The sequence below is a fragment of the Saccopteryx bilineata genome, chromosome X, assembly GCF_036850765.1.
Source record: "Saccopteryx bilineata isolate mSacBil1 chromosome X, mSacBil1_pri_phased_curated, whole genome shotgun sequence".
NCBI lineage: Eukaryota > Metazoa > Chordata > Mammalia > Chiroptera > Emballonuridae > Saccopteryx > Saccopteryx bilineata.
Genome location: NC_089502.1, coordinates 10640187 through 10664704, shown reverse-complemented (window position 1 = coordinate 10664704; position 24518 = coordinate 10640187). Strand labels below are relative to the sequence as shown.

Sequence of the window (24518 nt, the reverse complement as noted above, 5' to 3'; positions counted from 1 at the left end):
AGCTTCAGTTGTTTCTATTGGTTAATTCTTTAAGCTGGTTTCAACCTTTTATCTTGTTCTTAATTATTAGTAGGCTTTAATGTTCAATGTACTATAGTCGACAATACCACCCCCAAATTGTTCACGTTCTGAAGAAGGGCTTAAGACTGAGAAAAGGAAGCATTCTGATTCTACCTTTTTTCCAAGCCACTTGGAATATTATTGCATAATGTTGAGTTGTGCATGAAGCAAGACATAAATTGAAGGTTTGGTAGAAGGCAGCTAAAGTTATGGACAATCAGAGGGTAGGGTGGGATCATGAGTGAGGGGAGAAATATAGGAGAGATTTAAAGGGATACATACATAGTTCGAACACTTAAGACTTCATAAAGGCCCATTAACCCTAGAAGTGACAATTTCAAGAAACTACCAATAACTAAAGCAGTGGTAGTCAACCTGGTCCCTACCGCCCAGTAGTGGGCGTTCCAGCTTTCATGGTGGGCAGTAGCGGAGCAACCAAAGTATAAATAAAAAGAGAGATTTAACTATAGTAAGTTGTTTTATAAAGATTTATTCTGCCAAACTTAGCAAAAATCCGACATAAAGTACTTGGTAAGTAATTATTATTATATGCTTTATTTAACTTGATGTAACTCTGCTTTATAATTTTTATAAAGTAAAGTTCTTCCCTACTTTGTAAATCACCATTACTGTGGAACCAGTGGGTGGTTAGAAATTTTACTACTAACAGAGATACAAAAGTGGGCGGTAGGTATAAAAAGGTTGACTACCCCTGAACTAAAGCTTCAAAGAAGTGGTGAGCAATTTCAATTATAACTAAGAAGCACTAGTTTATCCAGTAGGTGGTCAACAGTCAATGTGCTATCTCCAATAGTAAACTAAAAAAAGTATGGCTACAGCAAATCATTGCTATTGAGAGATATCCCTGAGCACCAGGGTCCCTGAATCAATCTGAAACTCTATGCTGGCCTGGATGCTGAGGTTGATCCTTCTGAGGACACCTAAGCTTGTAAATGATTTTTAATTCCTGTTCATCACAGGAAATTAGTCTACACAGTTAATTCTGTTCCCAGAGAGGGTACCCCAGTAAGAGTTGAAGAAGTAGAAATGGTCATAAAAAAGGTATAGCTGGCTTCCAACTGCAGGTCTCATCAGCAAACTCCTCTTTCAAGGCCCCAGTGAGGGAAAAAAAGCAGAATAATCACTCACCATTTGTCAGACAACCCCCAAAGCAGCAGCTAACCTCTTTCTACTCTTCTCCACTTCTATGTTCCCCTCTTTTACCCCACTCTTTAAGCACCTCTTTCACCAGCCACCTGTCAAAATAAAATAAGCCATGGATCTTTCAAAAACTAACCCTGGAAATAAGCCATTGGATGATTTCTTTCCAGGACCTGTTGAAAGATAAAAGATGAAGCAGACAATTTAAAAGGCAAGGCTATACCCTCCCAATCACAAAGCTGAAAGCAGACGAACCATGGGAGCCAATGACACAGGAAATGCTCTTTGACCAGACAGACATTAGGCATAGCAAAAATTTTCCATAGAGAATAAGAAGCTGAATTAAACCATTTCACAACTAATAGTCATAAAATCATTTCATTGTGAAAAAGTGGGAGAGAAGGGAGAATGGAGGGTTATTATGAGCCCCTCTCTTTAGAAACAATGACACTTTTCTAAGAAGGGTTTTGTTTTTAAAGTGATACACAAAGACATATGGGAAACTGTCCTCCAATCAAAGGGCAGATGAACAACAGGAAAAAGGCACTGCCCTTCAAGTAACTCATCTGTACTGCCTTTAAGTTTAACCCCCACTCCTACCACACATTTTAGCTGTCTGGAAATATTCCTGAACTGGGTTTTTAGATGAAGGTTCCTGGCAAGAGTTCAGAGAAGGTACATCTGGGAAATTCTTGGCGGAAAAACACTGAACGGTTAAAGCTGACCAACTCCCTGGGTAAACTGCAGATTTCTTCCCATTTCCCTTCCCTGAATACCGGGAACAGTGGAGCCTGGTGTGTGCTGCAGTTAGACGAGGGTTTAGGAAGAGGAATGTTTCCTTCTTTTAAATCTTGTGAAAGTTAAAAAAATTATCATAACATTTAACTTAAGGAAGTTAAGTTGATGAACTTCAATAGATGAACTCATTAGGAATGAAGATGATTCCTGTTGTGCTCAATATAAAACCGCACAGCCTGACCAGGCGGTGGTGCAGTAGATAAAGTGTCAGACTGGGATGTGGAGGACCCAGGTTCGAGACCCCGAGGTCGCCAGCTTGAGTGTGGGCTCATCTGGTTTGAGCAAGGCTCACCAGCTTGGGCCCAAGGTCTCTGGCTTAAGCAAGGGGTCACTCGATCTGCTGTAGCCCCATGGTCAAGGCACATATGAGAAAGCAGTCAATGAACAACTAAGGTGTTGCAACAAAGAATTGATGCTTCTCATCTCTCTCCCTTCCTGTCTCTCTGTCCCTATCTACCCCTCTCTCTGATTCTATCTCTGTCCCTGTATTACACACACACACACACACACACACACACACACACACACCCCTACAAACCACCAGAAAGGATTTAAATGTCTATATGGAGTATGTAAAATACATTATGGCACATCGATTTCAGGGAATATTATGCAGTCATTTGAAAACTTTAACTGTATAGAATTATATAAGCATTCTTATAATTTCATGTTATATTAAAATTAGTAGATATACCTAGTATATACTACAATTTAAGCCACAAAAAATGTATGCATTTGAATACGGACTGGACTATATGATATGCACATGATGTAGAAGTTACTCTTTATTACTGTTATCTCATCCTTTCAATTTGAAAAAAAATTAATCTGCCATAAACCAAAATCTCTGGAGGCCAAATGATACTATAACAACTCTGAGTGCCAGGTACAAAGTCCTAATAGCACAGTTAAGGCAGGGAGAATAAAAGTGACTGAAGCAGCAAAGATACTGTACAAAACCCCAAAATGTTTTCAATTTCTAAATCTGAAGTGACATCAGCCCACAGAGTCTCACTGCCCATGGCGTGCAAATCTCCTGGTTTTCTGGCAATTGCAGGTAGCTGTATTTGCTGTCCCAGTGTTTTTTCTGTTTCTTTGTTTTTAGCTACTTATCAGGAAAGCTCTTAATCAGAAATCAAAAGATGTGAATCAAGAAGGAAACAACTACCAATACAGGTAGAAGTTTGATTCTTTAACTTTTTTATTGTAGATTTATTCATTTTTAGAAAGAGAAGAGAAAGCGAGAGAGACTGGGGAAAGAACAAGCATCAGAACAAGCATCAACTCTCATATGTGCCTTGACCAGGCAAGCCCAGGGTTTCAAACCAGCTTTCCAGGTTGACGCTTTATCCACTGCGCCACCACAGGTCAGGCAAGTTTGATTCTTTTTTTGTTATTCTTTTTATGTTTGTTTTAGATTTTATTTATTCATTTTTAGAGATAAAGGAGAGAGAGAGGGGGCAAGAGAGAGAGAGAGAGAAAGGGGGGAGGAGCAGGAAGCATCAACTCATGGCCATATGTGCCTTGAACGGACAAGCCCAGGGTTTTGAACCTGCAACCTCAACATTCCAGGTAGACGCTTTATCCTCTGCAACACCACAGGTCAGGCCAGGCAAGTTTGATTCTTTAGACTGAAGACAATCTCCTGGGAACTGAAACCTGACTCAACTTCTCAATGTTATTTCTTTGGGTCTTATGGGAGAACAGTAACAGGAAATGAAATCATGTTGATGACACTATTATATTGTTTTAATATCTTTTACATACAAGCCTATATAATAAAGTCTTTCCAGATTTAGCAACAAGAAAACATCTTGCTGCCCTGGCCAGACAGTACAGCTCGTTAGAGAGCCGTGTCCAAGTGCAGAGGTTGCTGGTTCTGTTCGGAGAAGCAGGTCCATATGTCTGTCTGTCTCTCCCTCTCCCCCCTTTCAACTCTCTCTAAAAATCAATAAACTGAAAAGGGAAAGACAATATCCTGCCACAGACAACAACGTGGTGACTGCTAGGAAAAAGTAAGGCAGGGCGCAGTGCAGGTGGACAAAGTGGGAGGGGCTTGGGATGGGCAGAGACTTTGCTTGGGGTGATAGAGCACGATGCAGAGGATGTTTTATTGAGTTGTGCAATTGAAACCTGTATGGTTTTCGAACCAATGTCACCCCAATATATTTAATTAAAAATTAATTTTAAAAAAAGAAAATGTCTTGCCTAAAGAACTTCTGTGTTTCTTTTTATCAGATGAGAAATGTATAAGTGAACCAGTTTGGTATACTGTTTTTATTATTAAAATTTTTTTAAAATATTTTTTATTTATTCATTTTAGAGAGGAGAGGAGAGAGAGAGAGAGAGAGAGAGAGAGAGAGAGAGAGAGAGAGAGAGAGAGAAGGGTAGGAAAGGAGCAGGAAGCATCAACTCCCATATGTGCCTTGACCAGGCAAGCCCAGGGTTTTGAACCAGCAACCTCAGCATTCCAGGTTGACACTTTTACCCACTACGCCACTACACGTCAGTACTATTATTAAAATTTTAATTTGTTTTTTGTTAACATGGTTTTCTACTGTCCCAGTGATATAACTCCCTCAACCCTCCCTGCAATGTGCCTCCAATTTCACACTCTTTGCCCCTCCCTTAGCCTGCTTCCTCCCTTTCTTCTGCGACTTGCTACCCTGTTATCTGTATCTCTGTGTTATGTATATATAATTTCACTAATCCCTTCACCTTCCTTGATCCCATCCCCTCACCCCCTTTCCCTCTGACAGCTGTCCTTCTGTTCCTAGTGTCACTGCTTTTGTTTCTATTTTGTTCATCGGTCTATTGTGTTTATTAAATTCCACATATAAGTGAGATCATATGATAGGTATCCTGTTTTATCTCAGTTACCTGAAAGCCTACTGAGTCAACTGATGATGGCTCAATCACTATAATAGCCTTGCTTCTAAAATTATTTTTTAATTTGTATTTATTGATCTTTTGAGAAAGGAATGAAAGGGGAGGAGAGAGGGCCAGAGGGGAGGAGAGAGGGCCAGAGGGGGGAGAGGGACAGAGGGGAGAGAGAGGGCCAGAGGGGGAGAGAGGGCCAGAGGGGGAGAGAGGGCCAGAGGGGGAGAGTGGGACAGAGTGAAGAGATGGGGGAGAATAGAGGAGGGGAGCAGAGGGAGGGAGGGAGAGGGGAGGAGAGGGGAGGAGAGGAAGAGGGAAAGGGGGAGAGAAAGGGGGAAAGGAAAAGGAAGAGAAAGGGGGAGCGAGAGGGAGGGAAGAGAGAGAGAGAGAGAGAGAGAGAGAGAGAGAGAGAACTTAGCCTGTTGCTCCACCTAGCCATGCATTCATTGGTTGACTCCAGCATGTACCCTGACCAGGGACCAATCGATAACTCCAAACCTTGGCCTATGGGGATGATGCTCCCAACCAGCAGAACTAACCTGGCCAGGGCTGCTTTTAAAATTCTTTATTCCATGCTCCTTTCATCATCCTTTTTTCTTTTCTATTTATATAAATGGGTTAATCTACATAATGAATTCAAAAAGAGAAACAGTAGCCTGACCAGGTGATGGCACAGTGGCTGACGAGTCAGATTGGGACACTGAGGACCCAGGTTCGAAACCCCAATGTCATGGGCTTCAGTGCAAGATCATGTACATGACTCCATGGTCACTGGCTTGAGCCCAGGGTCGCTAACTTGAACAAGGGGTCACTAACTTGGCTGGAGCCCCCCAGTCAAGGCACACATGAGAAAGCAATCAATGAACAACTAAGGTGTCACTACTATGAGTTGATGCTTTTCATCTCTCTCCCTTCCTGTCTGTTCCTCTTGCTATCAAAAAAAAAAAAAAAAAGACACATAGTGAGTACACAGTAAATGCTATCGATTGTAATTAAAATAGTGATTAGTAACAATTATTGTTATGGCTGTGGGAATCTTACTGAATATGGATTAAATAATTCTAAGAAGGATTTATATTATGTTAAAATTTTATTGATTTTAGAGAGAAAAAAGAGAAGGCGAGAGGGAGGAAGGAGGGAGGGAGAGAGATTTTGACCCATTGCTCCAACCATCTATGCATTCACTAGTTGCCTCTTGTTATGAGCCCTGATCAGGGATTGAACTACAACCTTGGCATATCGGGACAATACTCACCAACTGAGATACCTGGCCAGGGCTACAATTAAAATTTTAAAACCTTGGAAGAAAATGGTGTGGCTTCTTCAAGTTTCTGGATTAAAAATTCAGGACATATGGTTGAAAATTCGGTCCCTACTTCCTTTTAAAACTGCACTTTTGATGTTTATGTGATTAACAAATGTCCATTAGTAAATCAATTAGAGGGCTAAAGAAATAACCAGGTTAGTCTCTTCTTGGTTGTTTCTTTTTTAATGGAAAAAAATTAATATTGACTGATTTAACAAAACAAATATTAAGAAAGAGAGAGGAGATAAGAGGTATGGCCAAGGTTACCTCTTTTAAACAATAAATTGTTTGAAAAGTAACATGAGCATAAAGTAAAGTTTACTTAGGAAACGACTTTGGTGGACAAAATTTAATACAACTGAGAAACATATTTTTTTTAATACTTTTTATTTTTTATTTATTCAACTTTTTTTTTATTTTTTTATTTTTTTTTATTTATTCATTTGAGAGGAGAGGGAGAGACAGAGAGAGAGAGAGAGAGTGAGAGAGTGAGAGAGAAGAGACAGAGAGAAGGGGGGAGGAGCTGGAAGCATCAACTCCCACATATGCCTTGACCAGGCAAGCCCAGGGTTTCGAACCGGCGACCTCGGCATTTCCAGGTCAATGCTCCATCCACTGCGCCACCACAGGTCAGGCGAAACATATTTAAGGTACCGTATTTCCCTATGTAAAAGATGCACCCTTATTCGAAAAATTTGGGGCCTAAAAACTGAATGCATCTTATACAGTGGTTGTAGACTTTTTTACTTGCACTTCCCACTCAAGGAGTTGTATGAATTTTATGATGAATAAAACTTGAGTTCAATAACTTTATGTAATACTTCTTTTTCAAATTTTGGGCCCCAACATTAAGGTGTGTCTTATACATGGGAACATCTTACACATGGGGAAATACAGTATGTGGTGGCTGACCCGTGGTGGTGCAATGGATATAACGTTAGACCTGGAATGCTGAGGTTGCTGGTTCAAAACCCAGAGCTTCCCTGGTCAAGGCACATATGGGAGTTGATGCTTCCTGCTCCTCTCTCCCGTCTCTCTCTAAAAAATGAATAAATGAAATCTAAAAAAATCTTAATATTTGAGGCAATTTATATTTGGCAAAATGTAGAATCTAAATCTACATTTCTTAAATATTACTGCAGGAAGACACAAAGCACTGGTGTAACACTCAAACATGTAACATAGATCCAAAGACATTCCTGAAATTAATAACTAAGCCAAATGCTATCATTGCCCTTTATTCTAAGTGGTCAGCTGGCATTCATCTCATATTAAGAACACATCTCACCCTGGCCAGACTGTGGAAGTGCAGAGGTTGCCAGTTTGAGCCCAAGTCAGGGCACAGACAGGAATAGACTGATGTTCCTCTATCTCCTTTGCTCTCTTTCTCTCAAAAATCAATAAAATAAACATTAAAAAAGGAACATATCTCAGTTTTGGGGTGTTGTTTTTCCTTTCTGCAACATATAAGGATACAACAGTGGTTGGGACTTCAAGAAGGAAAACAAATATCCTATTACTAAGAGCATAGCTACCATTAATTATGCTCATGTTAATATGGTCAATTACAGAAATGTCTTCTATAAATTTGACTCACAGAAGGGAATATGAGCTGAATTACAAAATATTTTTTAAAAATGCAAACTTATCACTCTCATACACAAAGTTAATACCCCCCAAACATACCAGAAGTATTATAAACTAATTCAACTTACAGACCTACTTTAATAAACATATACATTTACAATTAACACAATCGTTGCAATTAAAATGGCTGTTCCTGAGGTATTTGGAAATACTCTCTCCTCCCATGTAGGTGTTAAGTAACTCCAAATATTGTATTTATACCATTCATTTGCTCAGCAAAACCTTTTATTCCAGAACTAGCACAAATAAGCAAGATCAACTTCAACCTCCATCACTGCAGAATATCATTGTATTTTACTTCATTCTCGAGCTTAGAAACAACCAAGAAAATGTCAGGGCTCCAAAAAAAAACATTAAGAGGTTACTGGTGCAAATGGTACATGTTGTGTCTGTTTTAAAAATAAAAGCAGAGACAAATTAATCATTTTCCTCTAAACTTAAAGCTATGTTTATTTAGATAGCTAAGGATTGGTTTGTCCTTTCATGAACTCACACACATCAGTCCACACCATGAATACCTCACAGCATATGGACTATTAGATTAATTAGCCACCAAGAAAGAAAATGATTCTTTCTACTCTTAATCAGGCAAATGATCCTTATAATAATAATATTTAAAACAGGGCATATGCCATACTATTCGTATTTAAATTAATATTTAAGATAGGGAAACCTTAATCTGCATATACACGCACCCAGTTCACCACAAATGCAGTCAGTTGACTGCATTAAAGGGAGAACTTGGTGCTTCAGCTTCTGTCCTTGCAACATAATGTGGTCTGCGCCCTTGGATTAGAAGACAGCTAAAAACACCAGGATGGAACCAGCAAACACTGGGAATACTGGAATCTCATGACTACTCTGCTAGAACAGCCAGGGATGCAGGTGGTGCCTGTATACACTCTCCCCTCAGAGTCCATCAGCAGAGTTTGGAATTTCTGAACAAATTAACAAAAACAGGGCCCTATTTTTCTCTGCAGTAGTCATCTAAAATTACAGAAATTGTCAATTATGTTTTCATTAAAAATAAAATAAAATTATGAAAAACAATTGTGAAATGGGAAAAAACCCTGTTCCCAGAGCTTCCATGTGTGGCAGGGAAGGAAGGTTCCTTCCCATCTGTGGGGCAGCTGCGTTAAGCTCGCCCTCGCCCGCTGGTTTACCGTCTGCAAGCCCTTTGCCCGATTGGTATGTGAATGTGTGGCTGCGCCAAGTGTGTGTTGGCCTGTGTAAGGCTATGAGTGCTTATGCTCAGGGGGACTGTAGATGGTGGATTGCTTTTCCCGCCACTGTGAGGAGCCATTCTTGTCGTTTGTATGCCAGAGAGGAGGTTTTCCCCTGCCTGTGTGCTTGTCCGCCATTATAAAAATTTATTAAACAGAGTGTCCCAATCCTTTCTGGCTCTGCAGTTTCTCTACTGTCTGCCCGAATCCAGTGTGAACTGAACTGCCTGGCCTCAGCCACCAGCATTGCACCATCCTCTCAGAATAACTGCTAAACACTTTTATCACTCAGGCTGCCGTTTGCTTACAATACTATCTCTGTGGCCAGCTTCTGCACTTGCTCCCACAGCCAGGGTCTTCCTCTCCACTTGGCAACCTGCACACCTGGTTGCCATTAATAAAGGCTTGGGGAAGAGGAGGAGGCTTACTACCAACTGACAAGTTCATCTGGTCCATCTTTAGCTGAACCAGACATCTACTATAACAACTGCTGCTAGGCTAGAGGTATTTTATTTTATTTTGTTTTGAGCCAACCACTATTGGGAGGGGACAAAAAAACTAGTATATTTGTAGTCTCTATGGGAATGAGAGTACATGTCAACACTTCACAAAAGCTAGAAGGTTTTTGCACTAACAGTACTGTGGTGGTTTCCCTGCAGACCACTCCGAGAAAACAATAGTGCAAAGTGGCACAAGAGTTCACTTTGCATTTTTTGGTATAAGCCCAATTCTTAAAACAATCAATGGCCAAAATCCACAACCAGAGGAGTACTCGATTGTAAACCTCACTGACTTAGGCTCATCTCCCCTGAACTGTTCCACCAAGTACTATGAAATTCACCTCAGGACCCACTATGTGAAACAGATGCTGGCCATTCAAGTATCATATAAAAAGCACAATTCCTGGGAAATGAGAAGGGCTGCATGGGCCTAAATGCAGAGTCTACATGTTAAAGAACACTGAGCTGCACCCTGATGATCATTCAAGTGCTGCTCCTTGGAAGTAATCCTCACAATTGCAACTAAATACTTATTTGAACCATTCCTACTTATTTGAACCATTCCTGAATCAATATCTGCCTCACAATTTAGACCATGAACTCCATGAGTGTGAGGCTTGGCTTACTGTCCTTTCTCCTTAATGTACTGATTTTTTTGAGAGAAAGAGAGAGACATCAGTCTGTTCCTGTATGTTCCCTGACCAGGGATCGAACCCACAACCACTGAGTTTTGGGATGAAGCTCTAACCAACCGGAAGCTATCCAGCCAGAGCCCTACTGTCCTTTTTGATCACTGCATTATCCCCAGTGCAGAGTGTTCTAGGTACTGAGAATAATAAGTGCAAAGAAGGCCCCTGTGGGTGTTCCTGGTGTGCTTGAGGAACAGAGAGCTCACCACGTGGGGTAGACCTGGGGGGAAATGACAGGGGAGAAGACGGTGTAAACTGGCATGAGAGGGGCAATGAATGGACAGATCATGTAAGGCCTCGTAAGCTTTGGCTTTCACTGAGTGGCAAGAGAAGCCACTGGAGTATTTTGAGCGGAGAAGTTGTAAGGTCGATGTTAGATTTAACAGAGTAAAATGGTACTGGCTGATGTACTGGGAAGAGCGTGGTGGGGAGCAAAAGCCAGAGCAGAGACTAGCCAGAGGCAACTGCAGTAATTCAGTCAAGAGGTTATGGGGAAGGAGATCAAGCTAGCAGTTTTGGAGATGGGAAGAGGATAGATTCTGGATACATCTTGAAAGCAGAACCCAAGGGTAGAGATTAGGAGAGAATATCTCAACAGAATATTTCTCACCCAGTCACCTAAATCTTCAATCAGATCACAAGAAAACTGACATAGTCCCTTAGGAAAGGTGGTGATTTCTTAATTTGTGCTTCAAACTGAAAGATACAAAACCATCTTCTAAGACTGCCATAATGCTTACTGATCAATCAACCTCCCACCAGCAGAAACTTCTTCCCAGAGTGTGCCCAGGCCCACTGGACTCAAAGGGGCAGAGGAAAAATAAAGCTAATTCCAAACTGGTGATAAACAAGGCAGAATTTTAACCATCCAGCCATCTGGAGGCATTTAGTTCAAATTCGCTTGAAAGTGAACCCGCTACACAGCTCCCCTTTAAAAATTTCTCCCCGTAAACACTCACAAGAAAACTATTCCTCATCATAGCCTTCAATATCCTAGGCAGGGAGTGATTTTTAAGGACTGTTTCTAAAGTATACACCAGTAAAAAATTGTCCTGGTTTGCTTTTTAAAATCTTAACATGGGGAAATATTCTATAATTAAGGCAATTTTAACAATAGTAGATAATAATTTGACTATAAATTGTAAGGAATGTAATGACTGCTTATTCTGGCACCAAAGAAGCAGGACTTGCTGTGAAGTGACTGCCAAGAAAAATGATACTCCCACTCAGACCGGACCACTGCAAGTAGTAACTGTTAACCACATGCTTTACACTGCAGTTTGCAAGAACACTGTGCTTTGTTTTCATCTTGACCCAAACACCAGACTGAAAACTCAATGGAGACAAATAGTGTGGTGGAATAGAAACAATAACTGAAGGAAAAAATATTCTGTGGCTTAATGCTTGCTGGAATGTCTACGTCAAGTGTTTGGAGAACTAAGAAAACCTCTGCAGTCCAAAAGAAACCACTTCCAGTCTGCTCCTGTAGACAGAAGCCCAACATATAAGAATGAAGCCAGGCTCAAAGAGGCTTTAGAAAGCCAACTGACAAAGTAGCTGCGAGAAGAAAAGACTAGCCTGAAAAGAATGGCTGGGATGAAGCTGAGATCAGGTGACCTTGAGCTAGACAAGACAAAGACAGCAATTCTGCCTTGGGCCTGACCTGGGCTTCCTGGGGAAGAAGGAAGAGGGAAGAGGGAAGCGAGCACCTGGTAGGAAGGCTGAAGCCACTAACAGGAGGAGCACAGGCAGGCAGCCTCTCTTTTCTCAAAGTACCTCTGCAGTTACAGCTAAGTTCCCATCAAGGTCTGGAATAGATGATGGAAGGAAGAAACCACTTGTCTACCAAGGTTAAACAGACCACATGAAATACTCAGATATTACAGCTCTAAGCAAGCCAAGAAATAAACACTATATTCTAGGTTTAAAAAAAAAAAAGATTATTTTCCTTTCTTACCTCGGCATCCAGGACTGAATGCACTAGAAACTTTACACTAAATAGCTTAAAATAAATTAATTAAATTAAAAGGAGATTAAATAGAAATATCCATTCCTAGAATGAATACAAAAATCAAAAATCATGCTTGAACTTATTTTTTAATTGAAAACATTTCTCAATAAATAAATAAAAATAAATTTTAAAAGCCTGACCTGTGGTGGCACAGTGGATAAAAGTGTTAACCTGAAAGGCTGAGGTCACCAGTTTGAAACCACAGGCTTGCCTGGTCAAGGCACATATGGGAGTTAGTGCTTCCTGCTCCTCTCCCCTTCTCTCTCTCTCTCTCTCTCTCTCTCTCTCTCTCTCTCTCTCCCCTCCCCCCTTCCTCCCTCCCTCCCTTCTTCCCTCCCTCTTCACTAAAATAAATAAAAATTAAAACAAAAACAGTTTAAAGAAAACATTTCTCAAGCACCTACATGTGCCATGCCATGAGACAGAAACTAGAGATACATGGCCTCTCAGATTTTAAGGTTCAAATAGCCACAACGTCAGAGACAAGGACCACCGAATATATCCTCTTATCCTCATTTTTAATTACAGCACTCTTGTCCTTAACTTCTAATGTGTCTTTAATTATGATTATACATTTACTTAGCTTGGTAAATGTTTAAAAGGGAAATCAATATTCAAATATTTAAACCTGTCACCTCTAAGTAAAACTAACTTTTGCCTCTTGTGACTTCAGGTCGGAATGTCAGTTTCCCAAGATGAGCAAAGCAGACAGTAACTGTATTAGGAACTACATGTAATTTAAATGTTCTAGAAAAGTTAGAAGAGAAGGGACTAAGGAGCAAAATCTCCAACCAAAAGCTCTGAAGTGAACAAGACTGAATTAATAATATATAGCCTTTAACGTATTTTTTAAAGAAAAGAGGAAAGTGGCACATAGAAATCTCTCCTTATTGATCCAGCACTGTTGGGAAACTAGGTGCTCTAAACAGGTGAATGTGTAAGCTACCTGAACTTTTCTCTGTTTCCAGGGCAAATTTTGTATTTTAAATATGTCCCGTCTTTCTAAAACAAAACTTTATAAACTTGGAAATCAGAATATACTAAATACAATTATTTAATACTGCCCTGAAGGTTTACACAGGTCTTTCGATCATTCACCCACCCTAAAAGGTCTCAAATTGAGCAAGTTCTGGGTTTGCTGTTCAGTTTCTGGCCTCCCCACCCTGTACACACTGGCATTGCTCATTTCTCCCAGATGTCACCTTGCCCACCTCTAAAACCAGCCCCGGCCCTTCCTCTTATCCCTCAACTCCTCAACCAGCACTACTTGTTCCTTCTAATCAGCCTTGACCTCAAAAGCCAGATAACCTAGGTAAGCTTTATCTTCCACTTTTAAACCCCGTCTACATAATTTGAATGTAAGCACCACCAAAGCTTGGTTCCTTTTTTAAACCTCTTTGAAGCCCCAGCAACTAGCATTCTGCTGCTGATGGAAGAGTTATTCAATCAATGATTGGGGATGATAAATTTTGAAGGCTATTTCTCCAAGTAGATAGCATGCATAGGCTTTATGACAGCTGTTTCCATCACTTAGCTTTCCTGCTTCCTTCCACATTCCCAGCTGTGTCCTGGATGGCTGTGCCGGCCTGAAGCCTAGGGATTTACCGTACTTCTATTTCTTGATAAGATACTTGAAGAGAATAAACACATGGCAAAGAGGACATTAAAGTAAGGGATAAAGAGATTTTTTTTAACCAATAAAAAGAAAGGGAAAAAATATCACCTAGCACACTGATACCTGATCAATAACTGACAAGGCTAGACTCCTTTCTATCTAATTTTCTCCAAAGCACTTTCAGTGCCCTAGTCCTATTTATCTACCCTCAGCAAAGCATCACTGGTTATGGTATATACTGAATCTGGACTTAAAAACATTTTTCCAGGCCCTGGCCAGTTAGTCAGTTAAGAGCATCATCCCGAGACAAGGTTGCAGGTTTAATCACTGATCAGGGCACACAGGGGAAGCACCCAAGAAATTCACGACTGACTAGAACCACAAATGCTATCCTTCCTCCCTCTCTCCCTTCCTCTATCTCTAAAAATCAATAAAAATTAAGCCCTAGATGGAAAAAAATATTTTTCCAAGTTTAACAAACCTTCCTCTTAAATCGAAGTTAGTCAGAATTAACACAAGCATGCACTGAGTCCAAACTAAAGCTCTCTACTGAGATAGCACTTTGTGATGAATTTCATTGGAAAATTTATAATCACAATCTCAGAGATGGAAGGCACTTCCGAGCTCATTTAGGGAATTGGTTCTGAACCATGGCTGCTCATCAGAACAACTGGGGGGCTTTCAAATATTTACCATGACCTAGTCACACCTTCAGAATGTGTGATTTCACTAGTCTGGGGTAGTGCCCAGATATAGGATTTTAAAAGCTCTCCAGGTGGTTCTAATGTATAGCCAGGTTTGAGACTCCCTGACCTAATCTAGCACTCTAACACCCCACCTCACGTTTTTCAGAAAAAGGAGAAAGAACCTCACCAAAAGTATCATACAACTAATTTGTCATAGAGGCTAGAATTGTTCTCTCCAAGCTTGACCAGGCAGTGGTGCAGTGGATAGAGCAGCGGAGTGTTGGCCTGGGATGCTAAAGACCCAGGCTCGAACCCAAGTTACCCAGTTTGATTGTAACTTTGACAGCTTGAGCGTGGGATTATAGACATGGCCCCATGTCGCTGGTTTGAGCAAGGGGTCACTAGCTAAGCTGGAGCCCCCCAGTCAGGGCCCATATGAGAAAGCAATCAATAAACACTGAGCTGCTGCAACCCTGAGTTGATGCTTCTCATCTCTTTCCCTTCCCATCTCTCTCTCTCTCTCTCTCTCTCTCTCTCAAGAGAACCATTCTTTCTACTTTATCTAAAGCAGCAGCATTTCTCTTCTATTATTTTGTCCCCTCAATAAACCAACATCCTCACTTTTCCCAAAGTAAATGCATTTTCTGAATATTATTTGCCTTGGAATTTCATTGTGTAATTCTTGAAAACCTAAATTATGTAATGTCCACTTCCCTCTAGTATCCACTTCTTTTTTCCTCAAACAACTCTGGGAGATTAAATCAGGTATGGTTTCCCATTAAAGAAACCATATTGCTTTTCCTCTAATAAGTTAGCCCATCATTTTTCACTATTATCATCAGATAGGCGTTCTTTCAAATCCCTTACCAGGTTACCTCCAAATCTCTTTCAGCCCACTGAATTTATATCACCTCCAATTCTCTGTTGGCTCACTTAATTTCTAGTTTGTACCTGCCCTGCCATACTTGTGGACTTCCATCTTCTCTTGGCTTAAACTCTTTCCATTTTGTGAAAGATGCTTTTCCCTGAAGCAGCCTCTTTTACTCTGCCAGTTAGTCATGCAGGGTTCTTTTTTTCTTCCCCAAGCAGCTGGTCTTTTTGATGTCTGGCGTACATTTATCTGGGCTTCCAATAAGATGTTTTTACATAGTTTCCAGGCTTCCTGGAGGTTATTGACTTTTTTAACTCTTCCATTCAATTTTTTCCCCTAATTTCTAACATTTGTTAGTTTCTTTTTCAAAAGTTGAATACCTGGCTGATGGATCTCTTTGATTTTTCTCTCCCACCAGATTGCTGAATTAAATGCATCAGAACTTAAATATAATATTTCAAATTACCTCCAGGATGGAGTCACTTCATGAATTTTCTGCACTTTCATGTCCTCTATAGTAAGCAACAGATGTTTAACCAAGTGGAACAGAAAATGCTAGTTCTTATCTGTTCATAGTTTAGTGTGTCTGCTTATAGAGAATTTTCTGATATCCTTAAGCCTGAATTCCTGTTTGGTAAAGAGAATAAGCTCAAAGTTTTATTTTTTTAAAAGTTAACCAATATGCATTGAATAGTTTTATATCCTGAATCTAAAGTGTTAAATTATTCTTCTAAGTTTGTTCTTAAATTGCCTAATCACAAAAGTTTCAGTTGTTACTTAAAGAAGTATATCTCAAAGCAGGAAGAAAACCAGAATTCTGAATCTTTCTGAAAAATTCCTAACACTCAGTTATTAATGAAGTGGCAAAGACAAGTACTCCCCACAAAGAATAAAAATATTCTCCACATTAATACCAACTTATAATGGAGATTTAACGCTAAAATTATTTCACTTCAGACGTTGAGATCCAAAAGATCTCCAGGAGAGCAAGGGACCATGGGATGACCAATCTATCAGCAAAGCAGTATAATCCCATCAGAGCACTACTCCTGGAAACGAATGGAATAGAATTGGCTGTCACCCACACACACTCATTTTACTATTGCACTTTGTACTGCTGGGCATACAAAACACCAGGAGCTACCATCTTTGTCCTCTGGTAGCTTACAGTTGAAAAGACACACATGAACTGGCACACACAATTAAATATAATACAAGACAGTTATGTGCAAAGACCATGAACCTGCTTCAAGCAGGTTATTTGAGATACTTGTATCTACCTAAGTTCAAAACAGAGGAATGACTCCATTCAAAATGCTGCTGTAAAGAAATCAAGTTAGCAATGTTAAGGGTAACAGGCAATGGCAGTTAGACCACTTAAGATTTATTTAAAACAGACCCGTAACAGCTCTCCCTGCCTTTATCCCTCCCTTGTCAGCAACCCTTAACTAGCAGAGCCACTAGTTATCTCTCTAAAACAGCTTGACTAATAACATTTACCTCCTCAGAAACCATTACTGGTTCCACATGGCTCAAAATTACAATTTAGATTACTTCTACTGTTAACAATAGATTGTCTTGTCTGGGTATAACAAGTTGCCTGCAAGGATACAATTGGATCTTCTCTACTACAGCATCACAATAGTGCTGTGACAATGGTCGTTTACTAGTTAATTGATAATCCTCTCATAGCTTATATTTCTAAAACCAGCTGGCATGGGACCTGGGATGGTACTTTCTTGTCTTACTATCTTTACAGCGTAGCACAGACTATCCTCTGGGTCAGATAAGACCTGGATTCAAATTCCACCTCTACTATTAACTCTCTGTGAAACTGAACATACTTATAAATCTCTTTGGATCTCAAGAGTCCTTGTCTGTAAAATGGGGATGATGAAGGTAGTAATTCTGACTTCATATGGTTGCTGTGGATTGTAAATAGTCTCGTGTAAAGCCCTTACAGTAGGACCAGGCCCAGAGAAAGCACTCAAAAGCTACTAGTTCTTTCATTGAGGCCAAAATGCATATTTTATGAACATATATGGAAACAATGCCAGTGGTAAAATAGCTATTGGGGAGCCAGAGACTCATTTTCAACTGATTTAGATTAGCACCAATGTTGTTTCCCTTGTAATGACAACAAAATCTGTTTTCATTCCTCAGTCTAGTCTCCAGCTATTCCTGAAATTGCATGTAACCCAATGTGAGTCAAATAAAAAAGGAAGCCTAACCAGGCAATGATGCAATGGATAGAGTGCTGGATTGAGATGCAGAGGATCCAGGTTTGAAATCCCAAGGTTGCTGGCTTGAGCAAGAGGTCACTTGCTCTGCTGTAGCCCCCTGGTCAAGGCACATATGAGAAAGCAATCAATGAACAACTAAGGTGCTGCAACAAAGAATTGATGTTTCTCATCTCTCTCCCTTCCTGTCTGTCTGTCCCTATCTGTTCCTCTCTGTCTGTCTGTCACACATACACACACACAAATAAAAATTAAAAAAGGAAAATAGTCATTATAATGAATCAAACAATTTATATTTCTATGTTCTAACTAGACATTAAACTGCATAAGTCAGAACAGTTACTGAGTTTAGGTTTTTGTTTTGTTTTATGAGCATGTCTAGGAGGTATTTCCTATACTCCCTGTGACAATTTCTATACTGACAGGCCGTATGGCTCAAATAGACCCTCTTCTCAAGAGAAAAACAAGGAGCCAAACTAATGATTCCAACAGAAGTGAAGATCACAAGTTTTTTGCAAAATACAACCCATCTACTTAAAGTGGGGAACAGGAAAGACAAATCCTGAAGACAAGTGTTTCTTGCATGTAATAATAAACTCAGTATCAGAAAGTATTCCTACCTCTCCCCTCACACACACTTTTCTCCAATGTAATCCTAACACAGCTTATGTAATTCCCAGAATCCTTTGGGATATACACATGTGTGTGCATGCATGTGCATGCGCATCCACACTCACAGGTTGATTGTTCATGGACACAAATGGATAGAAAACAAAAATTCCAAAATCACAACTATGACACAAGGTTCCTGTTGCCATCATGCAATGTCACTGCTGAAGGGACCTTCGGCAAACTTAAGATTATTTCTAACCAACTGCTTCACTCTTAAAAGACAATTTCAACAAAGGTTAGATTAGTAATAAAATGCCAATTGTTGCATACCCATTACCCTGTCTTTGTGGAGGAAGATCCAATATAAACAGTTAGGTTTTTAATTTTCTTATATTTTTTATTAGTGAACTAGCATTTCATAGCTAATACTGGAGTCCCAAATTCCTTCTCCCTTGGAGCTTCCTGGGCACTCCTTTCTCATCTCTACCACTCACATGGAACTTATATACACCACACTGTATTCCAATTATGTGTGTGCATGGCTTATCTCTCTACTACCTGGAAAGGTCCTGGTGCCAGAGGCCCCTCTTGTCCTTCTCTCCTCCAGTATGCCAAGCACAGAATTTTTTACACAGTAGGAACTCCAAAAAGGTATGCCTGTTGAAAGCTGTTTTTAAAACAAAAGGAAAATCTTTGCGTTAAAGATACCTTGTGATCATGTCATCTGGAGCTACCCATTGCCTGGTAAGTACAGGGATGTAAGACTTCAGTTGGAACCCTTGTCAGCATGATATGCTCCTAACACTCTTGAAAGTATATCAAAGTTTCTTAATCACCTGAAAAGACTGAGAGTACTTAAGAACATAGAGTATTCTTAAAGTCTGTTCAAACTTCTAGAAGGCAAGTGCCAAGGACCTTGGGAACAAAAACTTAAACTTAGGCTAAGCCTGAGCTTAGGCAACCAGACATTGTGATCCTTGATTTTTTGCAGTTAAGAAAATTAAATATATATATATAGATAGATATATATATATATCACATATTATGTTACATATATATATAATGTGTGTGTGTGTGTGTGTGTGTGTGTGTGTGTGTATATATATATATATATATATATATATCTCCATCCCAACAAGGTGAAATGCCCGACAATTAACTCATTCAGGCTTAAGCTAACTAAAAGTCAATATATTGACTATACACCCCAAAATGACTAAAATGATTTGAGTGTAGCCCAGGGAAGACAAGGCTAATGTACGCATATGGAGAGGCCAGACCGATGGTAAAGATTATCCCTGTTTCTATACTGGCCATCTAAAGGTATTTACTTGGGTCTGTCTGTGTTGTGACAGTGTCCTAAACTCAAATGAATGCCTCTAACACTCCACATTTTTTAGCCATTCAGTCATGCATTTTTGTTATTGTTGAAAGTGGTGCGAAATTGCACTGCATGAGCTAAAATCCTTGGTGGTCTTCCAAGGATTCCAGCTAAAAAGGCACTTCCTTTGTTCCTCAGGAGAATGCAGTCCAGTAGGTCATTCAAAAGGGAAAATAAAAGCAGCAGCATTGGGAGAGAGATGAAGAACAAGACAAAAAGAATAAAATGTTTTGGGTGTGAGCACATTAGCTTCTATTTCCTGCTGCTGGTCACTAATAGCTCTCCTATCTTTGGAGGGAAAATGTCCAAATAGACATTCATGCAAAAATATTCCTCAGGTGTTTTCTGGGGATCATGACAATCAAAAGGAACACCTAGTACAGCCCTTGAGCACTCATCAAACTTTCTTTTTCCTGAGATGCTGGCTGGGGAAGATGTCCTGTGGCTAGGAGACTGCACAGAGCAAAGTTGGAAAAAGCGGGGAGGGCCATTTCACAACCCACTCCCTGAATGCCTCCAGCCCATTTCAAAGGCAAATTGTTTGCCTGAACAGAAGATGAAGACTTGTCACATTCCCATTAAGTGCATCATGGCATCTATCCTTTCAAAATGTGAGAATGACAACTGTAACCTTCACGCCAATCATTTCCACCGGGCCCTGGCCCAGACTGGGCAAGGCACAAAGCCCCCAGGTCTGACCTGCCTAGCCCCCAAGCTTCAGTGGCTGCTGGTTCACTTCACTTTTTCACTTTTTCTGGCTAGGCGGGATGGCCAGTGGGAAGAAAGAGGGCTTTTCAGGGCTCTCTACAACCAATAGAATCGTGTCACTGTGAGGACATACTTGAGCTCCCAAAAAGACAGGCAGCTCAAGGGCAAATAGTCCTAATCAGTAGTGTACGAGTTATTTGATAACTGCCAAAGTACAGTGGGCTTCTAGGCTGCTCCAACTTCTTGGGTTCTATTTCTAGACAGATACCGGTTACACTTGGAAAGTACCCAGCAACTTCCCTCAATTACCTTTGTAATTTATATGTAATTGATGACTGAACTTAATCTCCAAGGTTATTAATAGTCTTTCCCAAAAATGAACCCCAACTCTTCCTAAGCCTTTGGAAGTGCTTGGTTGAAATTACAGTATTTCCTTTGCCGACTGCCGGCCCCCTTCCCACCCCACGCCAGTGATCAACACCTCGAGGCAAAGGCTCTCACTGCACATTTCCATGAAAGGTTCGAAATGGAAGCTTGGTCGCAGGGCTTCACTCGTTCATTTCTCCGTCATGGTATGCTGGCCACTGCCCAGCTAGATTTGTGGTTCTTTCAGAACCCTCCGAGGAAATCGGCTACCTGCGCTGCCGCTGGCTCCAGCGCCGCCCACCGGGCTTTGCGCAACAGTTGGCCTCTGAGAAGGAGTGCGGCCCGGAGGGGACCGACCCGGCCACCTTCACCGGCCTCTCGAGGAGTGGTGAAGGGCACCCTCCCGAAAGCCACCTCCCTGATGCTCCAAGGAAAGCTTTCAAAAATATCCCCCACGCACCCCCAAAGCTCCAAAATCCGGTGAACTTTTTTACAGGCTAAACAATCTCTATTTGCATAACCATCTCCTAGCTGAGATTCAGGTTTCCTGTAATCAATCCTTTCAAAAGTTTGTAATTCAATGTGTAATTAAGCCTTAAAATGAGGTGAGAAAGAAGGGGGGATACCTTCCCCGTCCACCACTTTCTGGAAAACATGAGTACCCAAAAGCGAGATTTGGAGGGTAGAGCGGCTTTTTAAAGCCGCTGTAGGTACTAAAAGTAATTCATGTCACTGGTGGGAGAAAGGTGGAGAGGTTTTTAAATTACATCAATGAAACATCAAGTTCCACGATTATCGCTCCCCGGAATCTGGCAACCTCTCGAGTTGCCCCACTGGCGACTTCCACCAGTACCCGGCCTCTCGTCACCCACACAACAAAGCAGGGAGCCTACTAAGAAGTTCAACCCGGAAAAGGCGAGAAAGCGGTTGAAGCGCACTCTTGCAGACCAGAGTCCTCTGGGGCTTCCTGGGACCGGGAAGACTGCGGGGGGTGAGGGGGCAAAGGGGGAGAGTGGCACAGGGCAACCTGGCGCCCCGCGGGCCGCAGCGTCCGCGGGAACCTTCTACGCCTCTGGGGCTAGCTCTAACACTCTTCCCTAGGCTACCTGCGTCCAGCGCGGGGGCCGTGGAGCGAGGGGGCCTCGGTGGCCCTTTCTCTGCAGTGTCTTTGAGCTCGCCCCCCAAGGGCTTTCACCTACCATTGATCTCATGCGTGGGGGCATCGTTCTTGTTGAAGCCTTTTGACACGTAAAGACGTCGCACTTCCGAGCAACTTTTCGACTTGACCTCGGCAGCCAGCAGCGCGGCGCTGCACACAGCCAGGGTGCAGAGAAGCACGGGCAAGGCAAACCGTGCCATGGTGCGGGCAGGACGGGCGGGCTCCCACCTTGAGGACAGGATGGAAAGTGGCGGGCGCGGGCCGAGAGGCGCGGAATCGCGGGTTCCCAAGTGAAGCGAGAGGGCAAGGGAGTTGGAGTAGGAGGAGGGCGGCAGGAGGAGGAGACGCGGGGCGAAAAGTGGAGCTGGGCCTCGCGCGTCAGGCAACGGTCCCCAGTGCCAGGCGCCCAGCCGGGAAGAGGGGTAAAGAAGAAGAGGAGGACGAGAGTGTAGAGCCGGTGAGCGGCCCAAGGCAGCGGAGGCGCGGACCGCTGACCTCGGGGCTGCGCGAGGGAAGTGAGCGGGGCGAGCTGGCCGGCCGGGGAGACAGGAACGCGGAGAAGGAGTGGAAGGTGGCAGGCGCCGCGGGGGCCGCGGAGGGTGTGAGCAGCGGCGGCGGCTGGCGCTCGCTGCGCGCGGCTCAGGCTGCCTGGCGAGCTCCGCTCTCCTGGCTCCACTCGGCTCTCTCACCCTGCCCTCGGCCGCGCGGCTGTGCCCTCCTCAACTCCGCCGCTGATTGACTGGCAGGCGTGCAGGGCGACGCTTGGCAAACTTGGCCCAGCGGGCGGCACATGGGGTAGGGGCGGGCAGCGGGGGTGCCGGAGGCGGGCGGGAGCTGGTAGGGCCGGGATGGGAGAAAACCTGGAAGCGGGGCTGGATCCGGAGCAGCTAAATCCACTTCCTAGGGGGCAGCGCACCGGGTGCGCGGCGCTCCCTCCCGAGACACGCCCCGCTGGGCTCCTCTTTCCTCCCCTCTTCCGGGGAGGCGGGAGCCTGCCCGCCGTCCTCCATCCATAAAGGAAAGCGTAACTTCTCCGGTGTAAAGGGCCCAAGCCCTAGGGCACCAAGCAACTGGGGACTTGTCCTAAAGCCCATGGCCGGGTCCTAGGCCTTGTATGCGCGTCCACCTGACCCGCTACCAGTAGGCCAAAGCTGGGCAAAGCCCTATGGCCTCGATACCTGCCCCCCTCTCCGCCTCCGCGCTGCAGGGAGGACGCTCCTAACCGCCCAGTTCCTGGGCCAGGAGGGGAAAGCACTGGCATTACTCGCATTGTTTCTCGGCGGGCACCTGGAGGACTTGAGACTTAGAAGAGCTGGCCTTAAAGTGTCCTCTCCTTGCCGCTTTAGACCTGATTCCCATCGAACGGTGTTCCATTGTTCGGAAGCCTAGGAGGCATTCGCCTCCTCGCCTCCACTCCTTTCCACCATGCCTAGTTCTGCTATCATTCTAACCAAACCCTGAGGGGGAGGGGACCCAACTGTGAGGCGATGGAACAAAGTCAGGGTTGACCTTAGAAACCGGCCTGAACCCTCCTTCTGCACGTCGGGAAACGGAGGCCCACTGAATAGAAGCAACTTGCTAATGGCATGCACCTCAGTGGGGTGGTCCAGGACCCTGGACTCAGTTCCCTGTCCAAGGAATAAAGGTAGCCCAAGATCCCTAATTCTTCTCTACCCTCACCTCTCTGGGACCTAGTCTTCTCTCAGCCATAAGAAAACTGGAAATGGGCGAGTCTTTCTCCTTCCAAGCTTTGTCAGATTCCATTAATGAGTGTTTTTGAAGCTCCCAGGGACCTTTAATGAAGGGAACTGTGCGGATTGGGAACTTGTCATTACAGTTGTTATTGTTACAATCTGCTTCAAGAGGTTACAGTGAGAAGTGTCTCATACACCTCGGAGTGTGCTGAGAACTGGGCAGATAAAAGGGGCTGGAACTTATTATTTGGCTAGACTCTCAATTTCCATAAAATTACACAGGGTGAAGATTACAGCACCCTTATAGGGTTTGTTGAGACTTCCTCCACTGTTGTTTGCAAACCACGTTGACAAAGTTGGCTATGAGGAGCTGTAGAAACTAGGATAGCTGTTGTTTTGAATGCCCACAGCATATTCTTCTACATTTTATTAGCTCCAGGAGATCATCAGCCTAAACAGACTGTGACTTGTCTATGAGTACGACTTACAATTTCTGTGGATTGCCAGAAAATTTAACTCTGCAACTAGGAGAGAAGTTTTTTCTAAATATGCAAACTCAACTACAAATGAATTTCTAGCCACTTTCAAGGGACTTCCAAATAGTACAGATTTCCCTCAAATTGACAACCATCAGGTCCTCAAGGCATTGATAGGGTTCAGCCCAGCACTTTTACCTTTCATTGATTGGTGTATTTATTTAAATTTGTTCTTTATCAAAGAGAATATAATCTTACGGGATGCCAACATTAATAATAAAATGAAATCCAGTGACCACAAATGAGAGAAAACACTCCCAAACCATGAAGTCCCCATCAGAAAACTTTTCACATGGAAAAGTGATTTCCAGCGGGAATCACTCCTTTTCCCCCAGTTTACTCCTGCTCTTCCTGTTCATGTATTATTGACCAAAA

General features: G+C 42.5%; 1 protein-coding gene across 1 annotated transcript in view; it reads right to left on the bottom strand.

The window, feature by feature from the left end:
* GPC4 (glypican 4) overlaps nucleotides 1-22701 on the bottom strand; it is a 134172-nt gene extending 111471 nt beyond the window's left edge. Inside the window, exon 1 of the mRNA XM_066249289.1 lies at nucleotides 21954-22701. Within this exon, the coding sequence (XP_066105386.1) occupies nucleotides 21954-22113 (160 nt within the window). The 5' untranslated portion in view covers nucleotides 22114-22701. The remainder of the gene's footprint in view (nucleotides 1-21953) is intronic.
* Between the last annotated feature and the right edge of the window lie 1817 nt (nucleotides 22702-24518).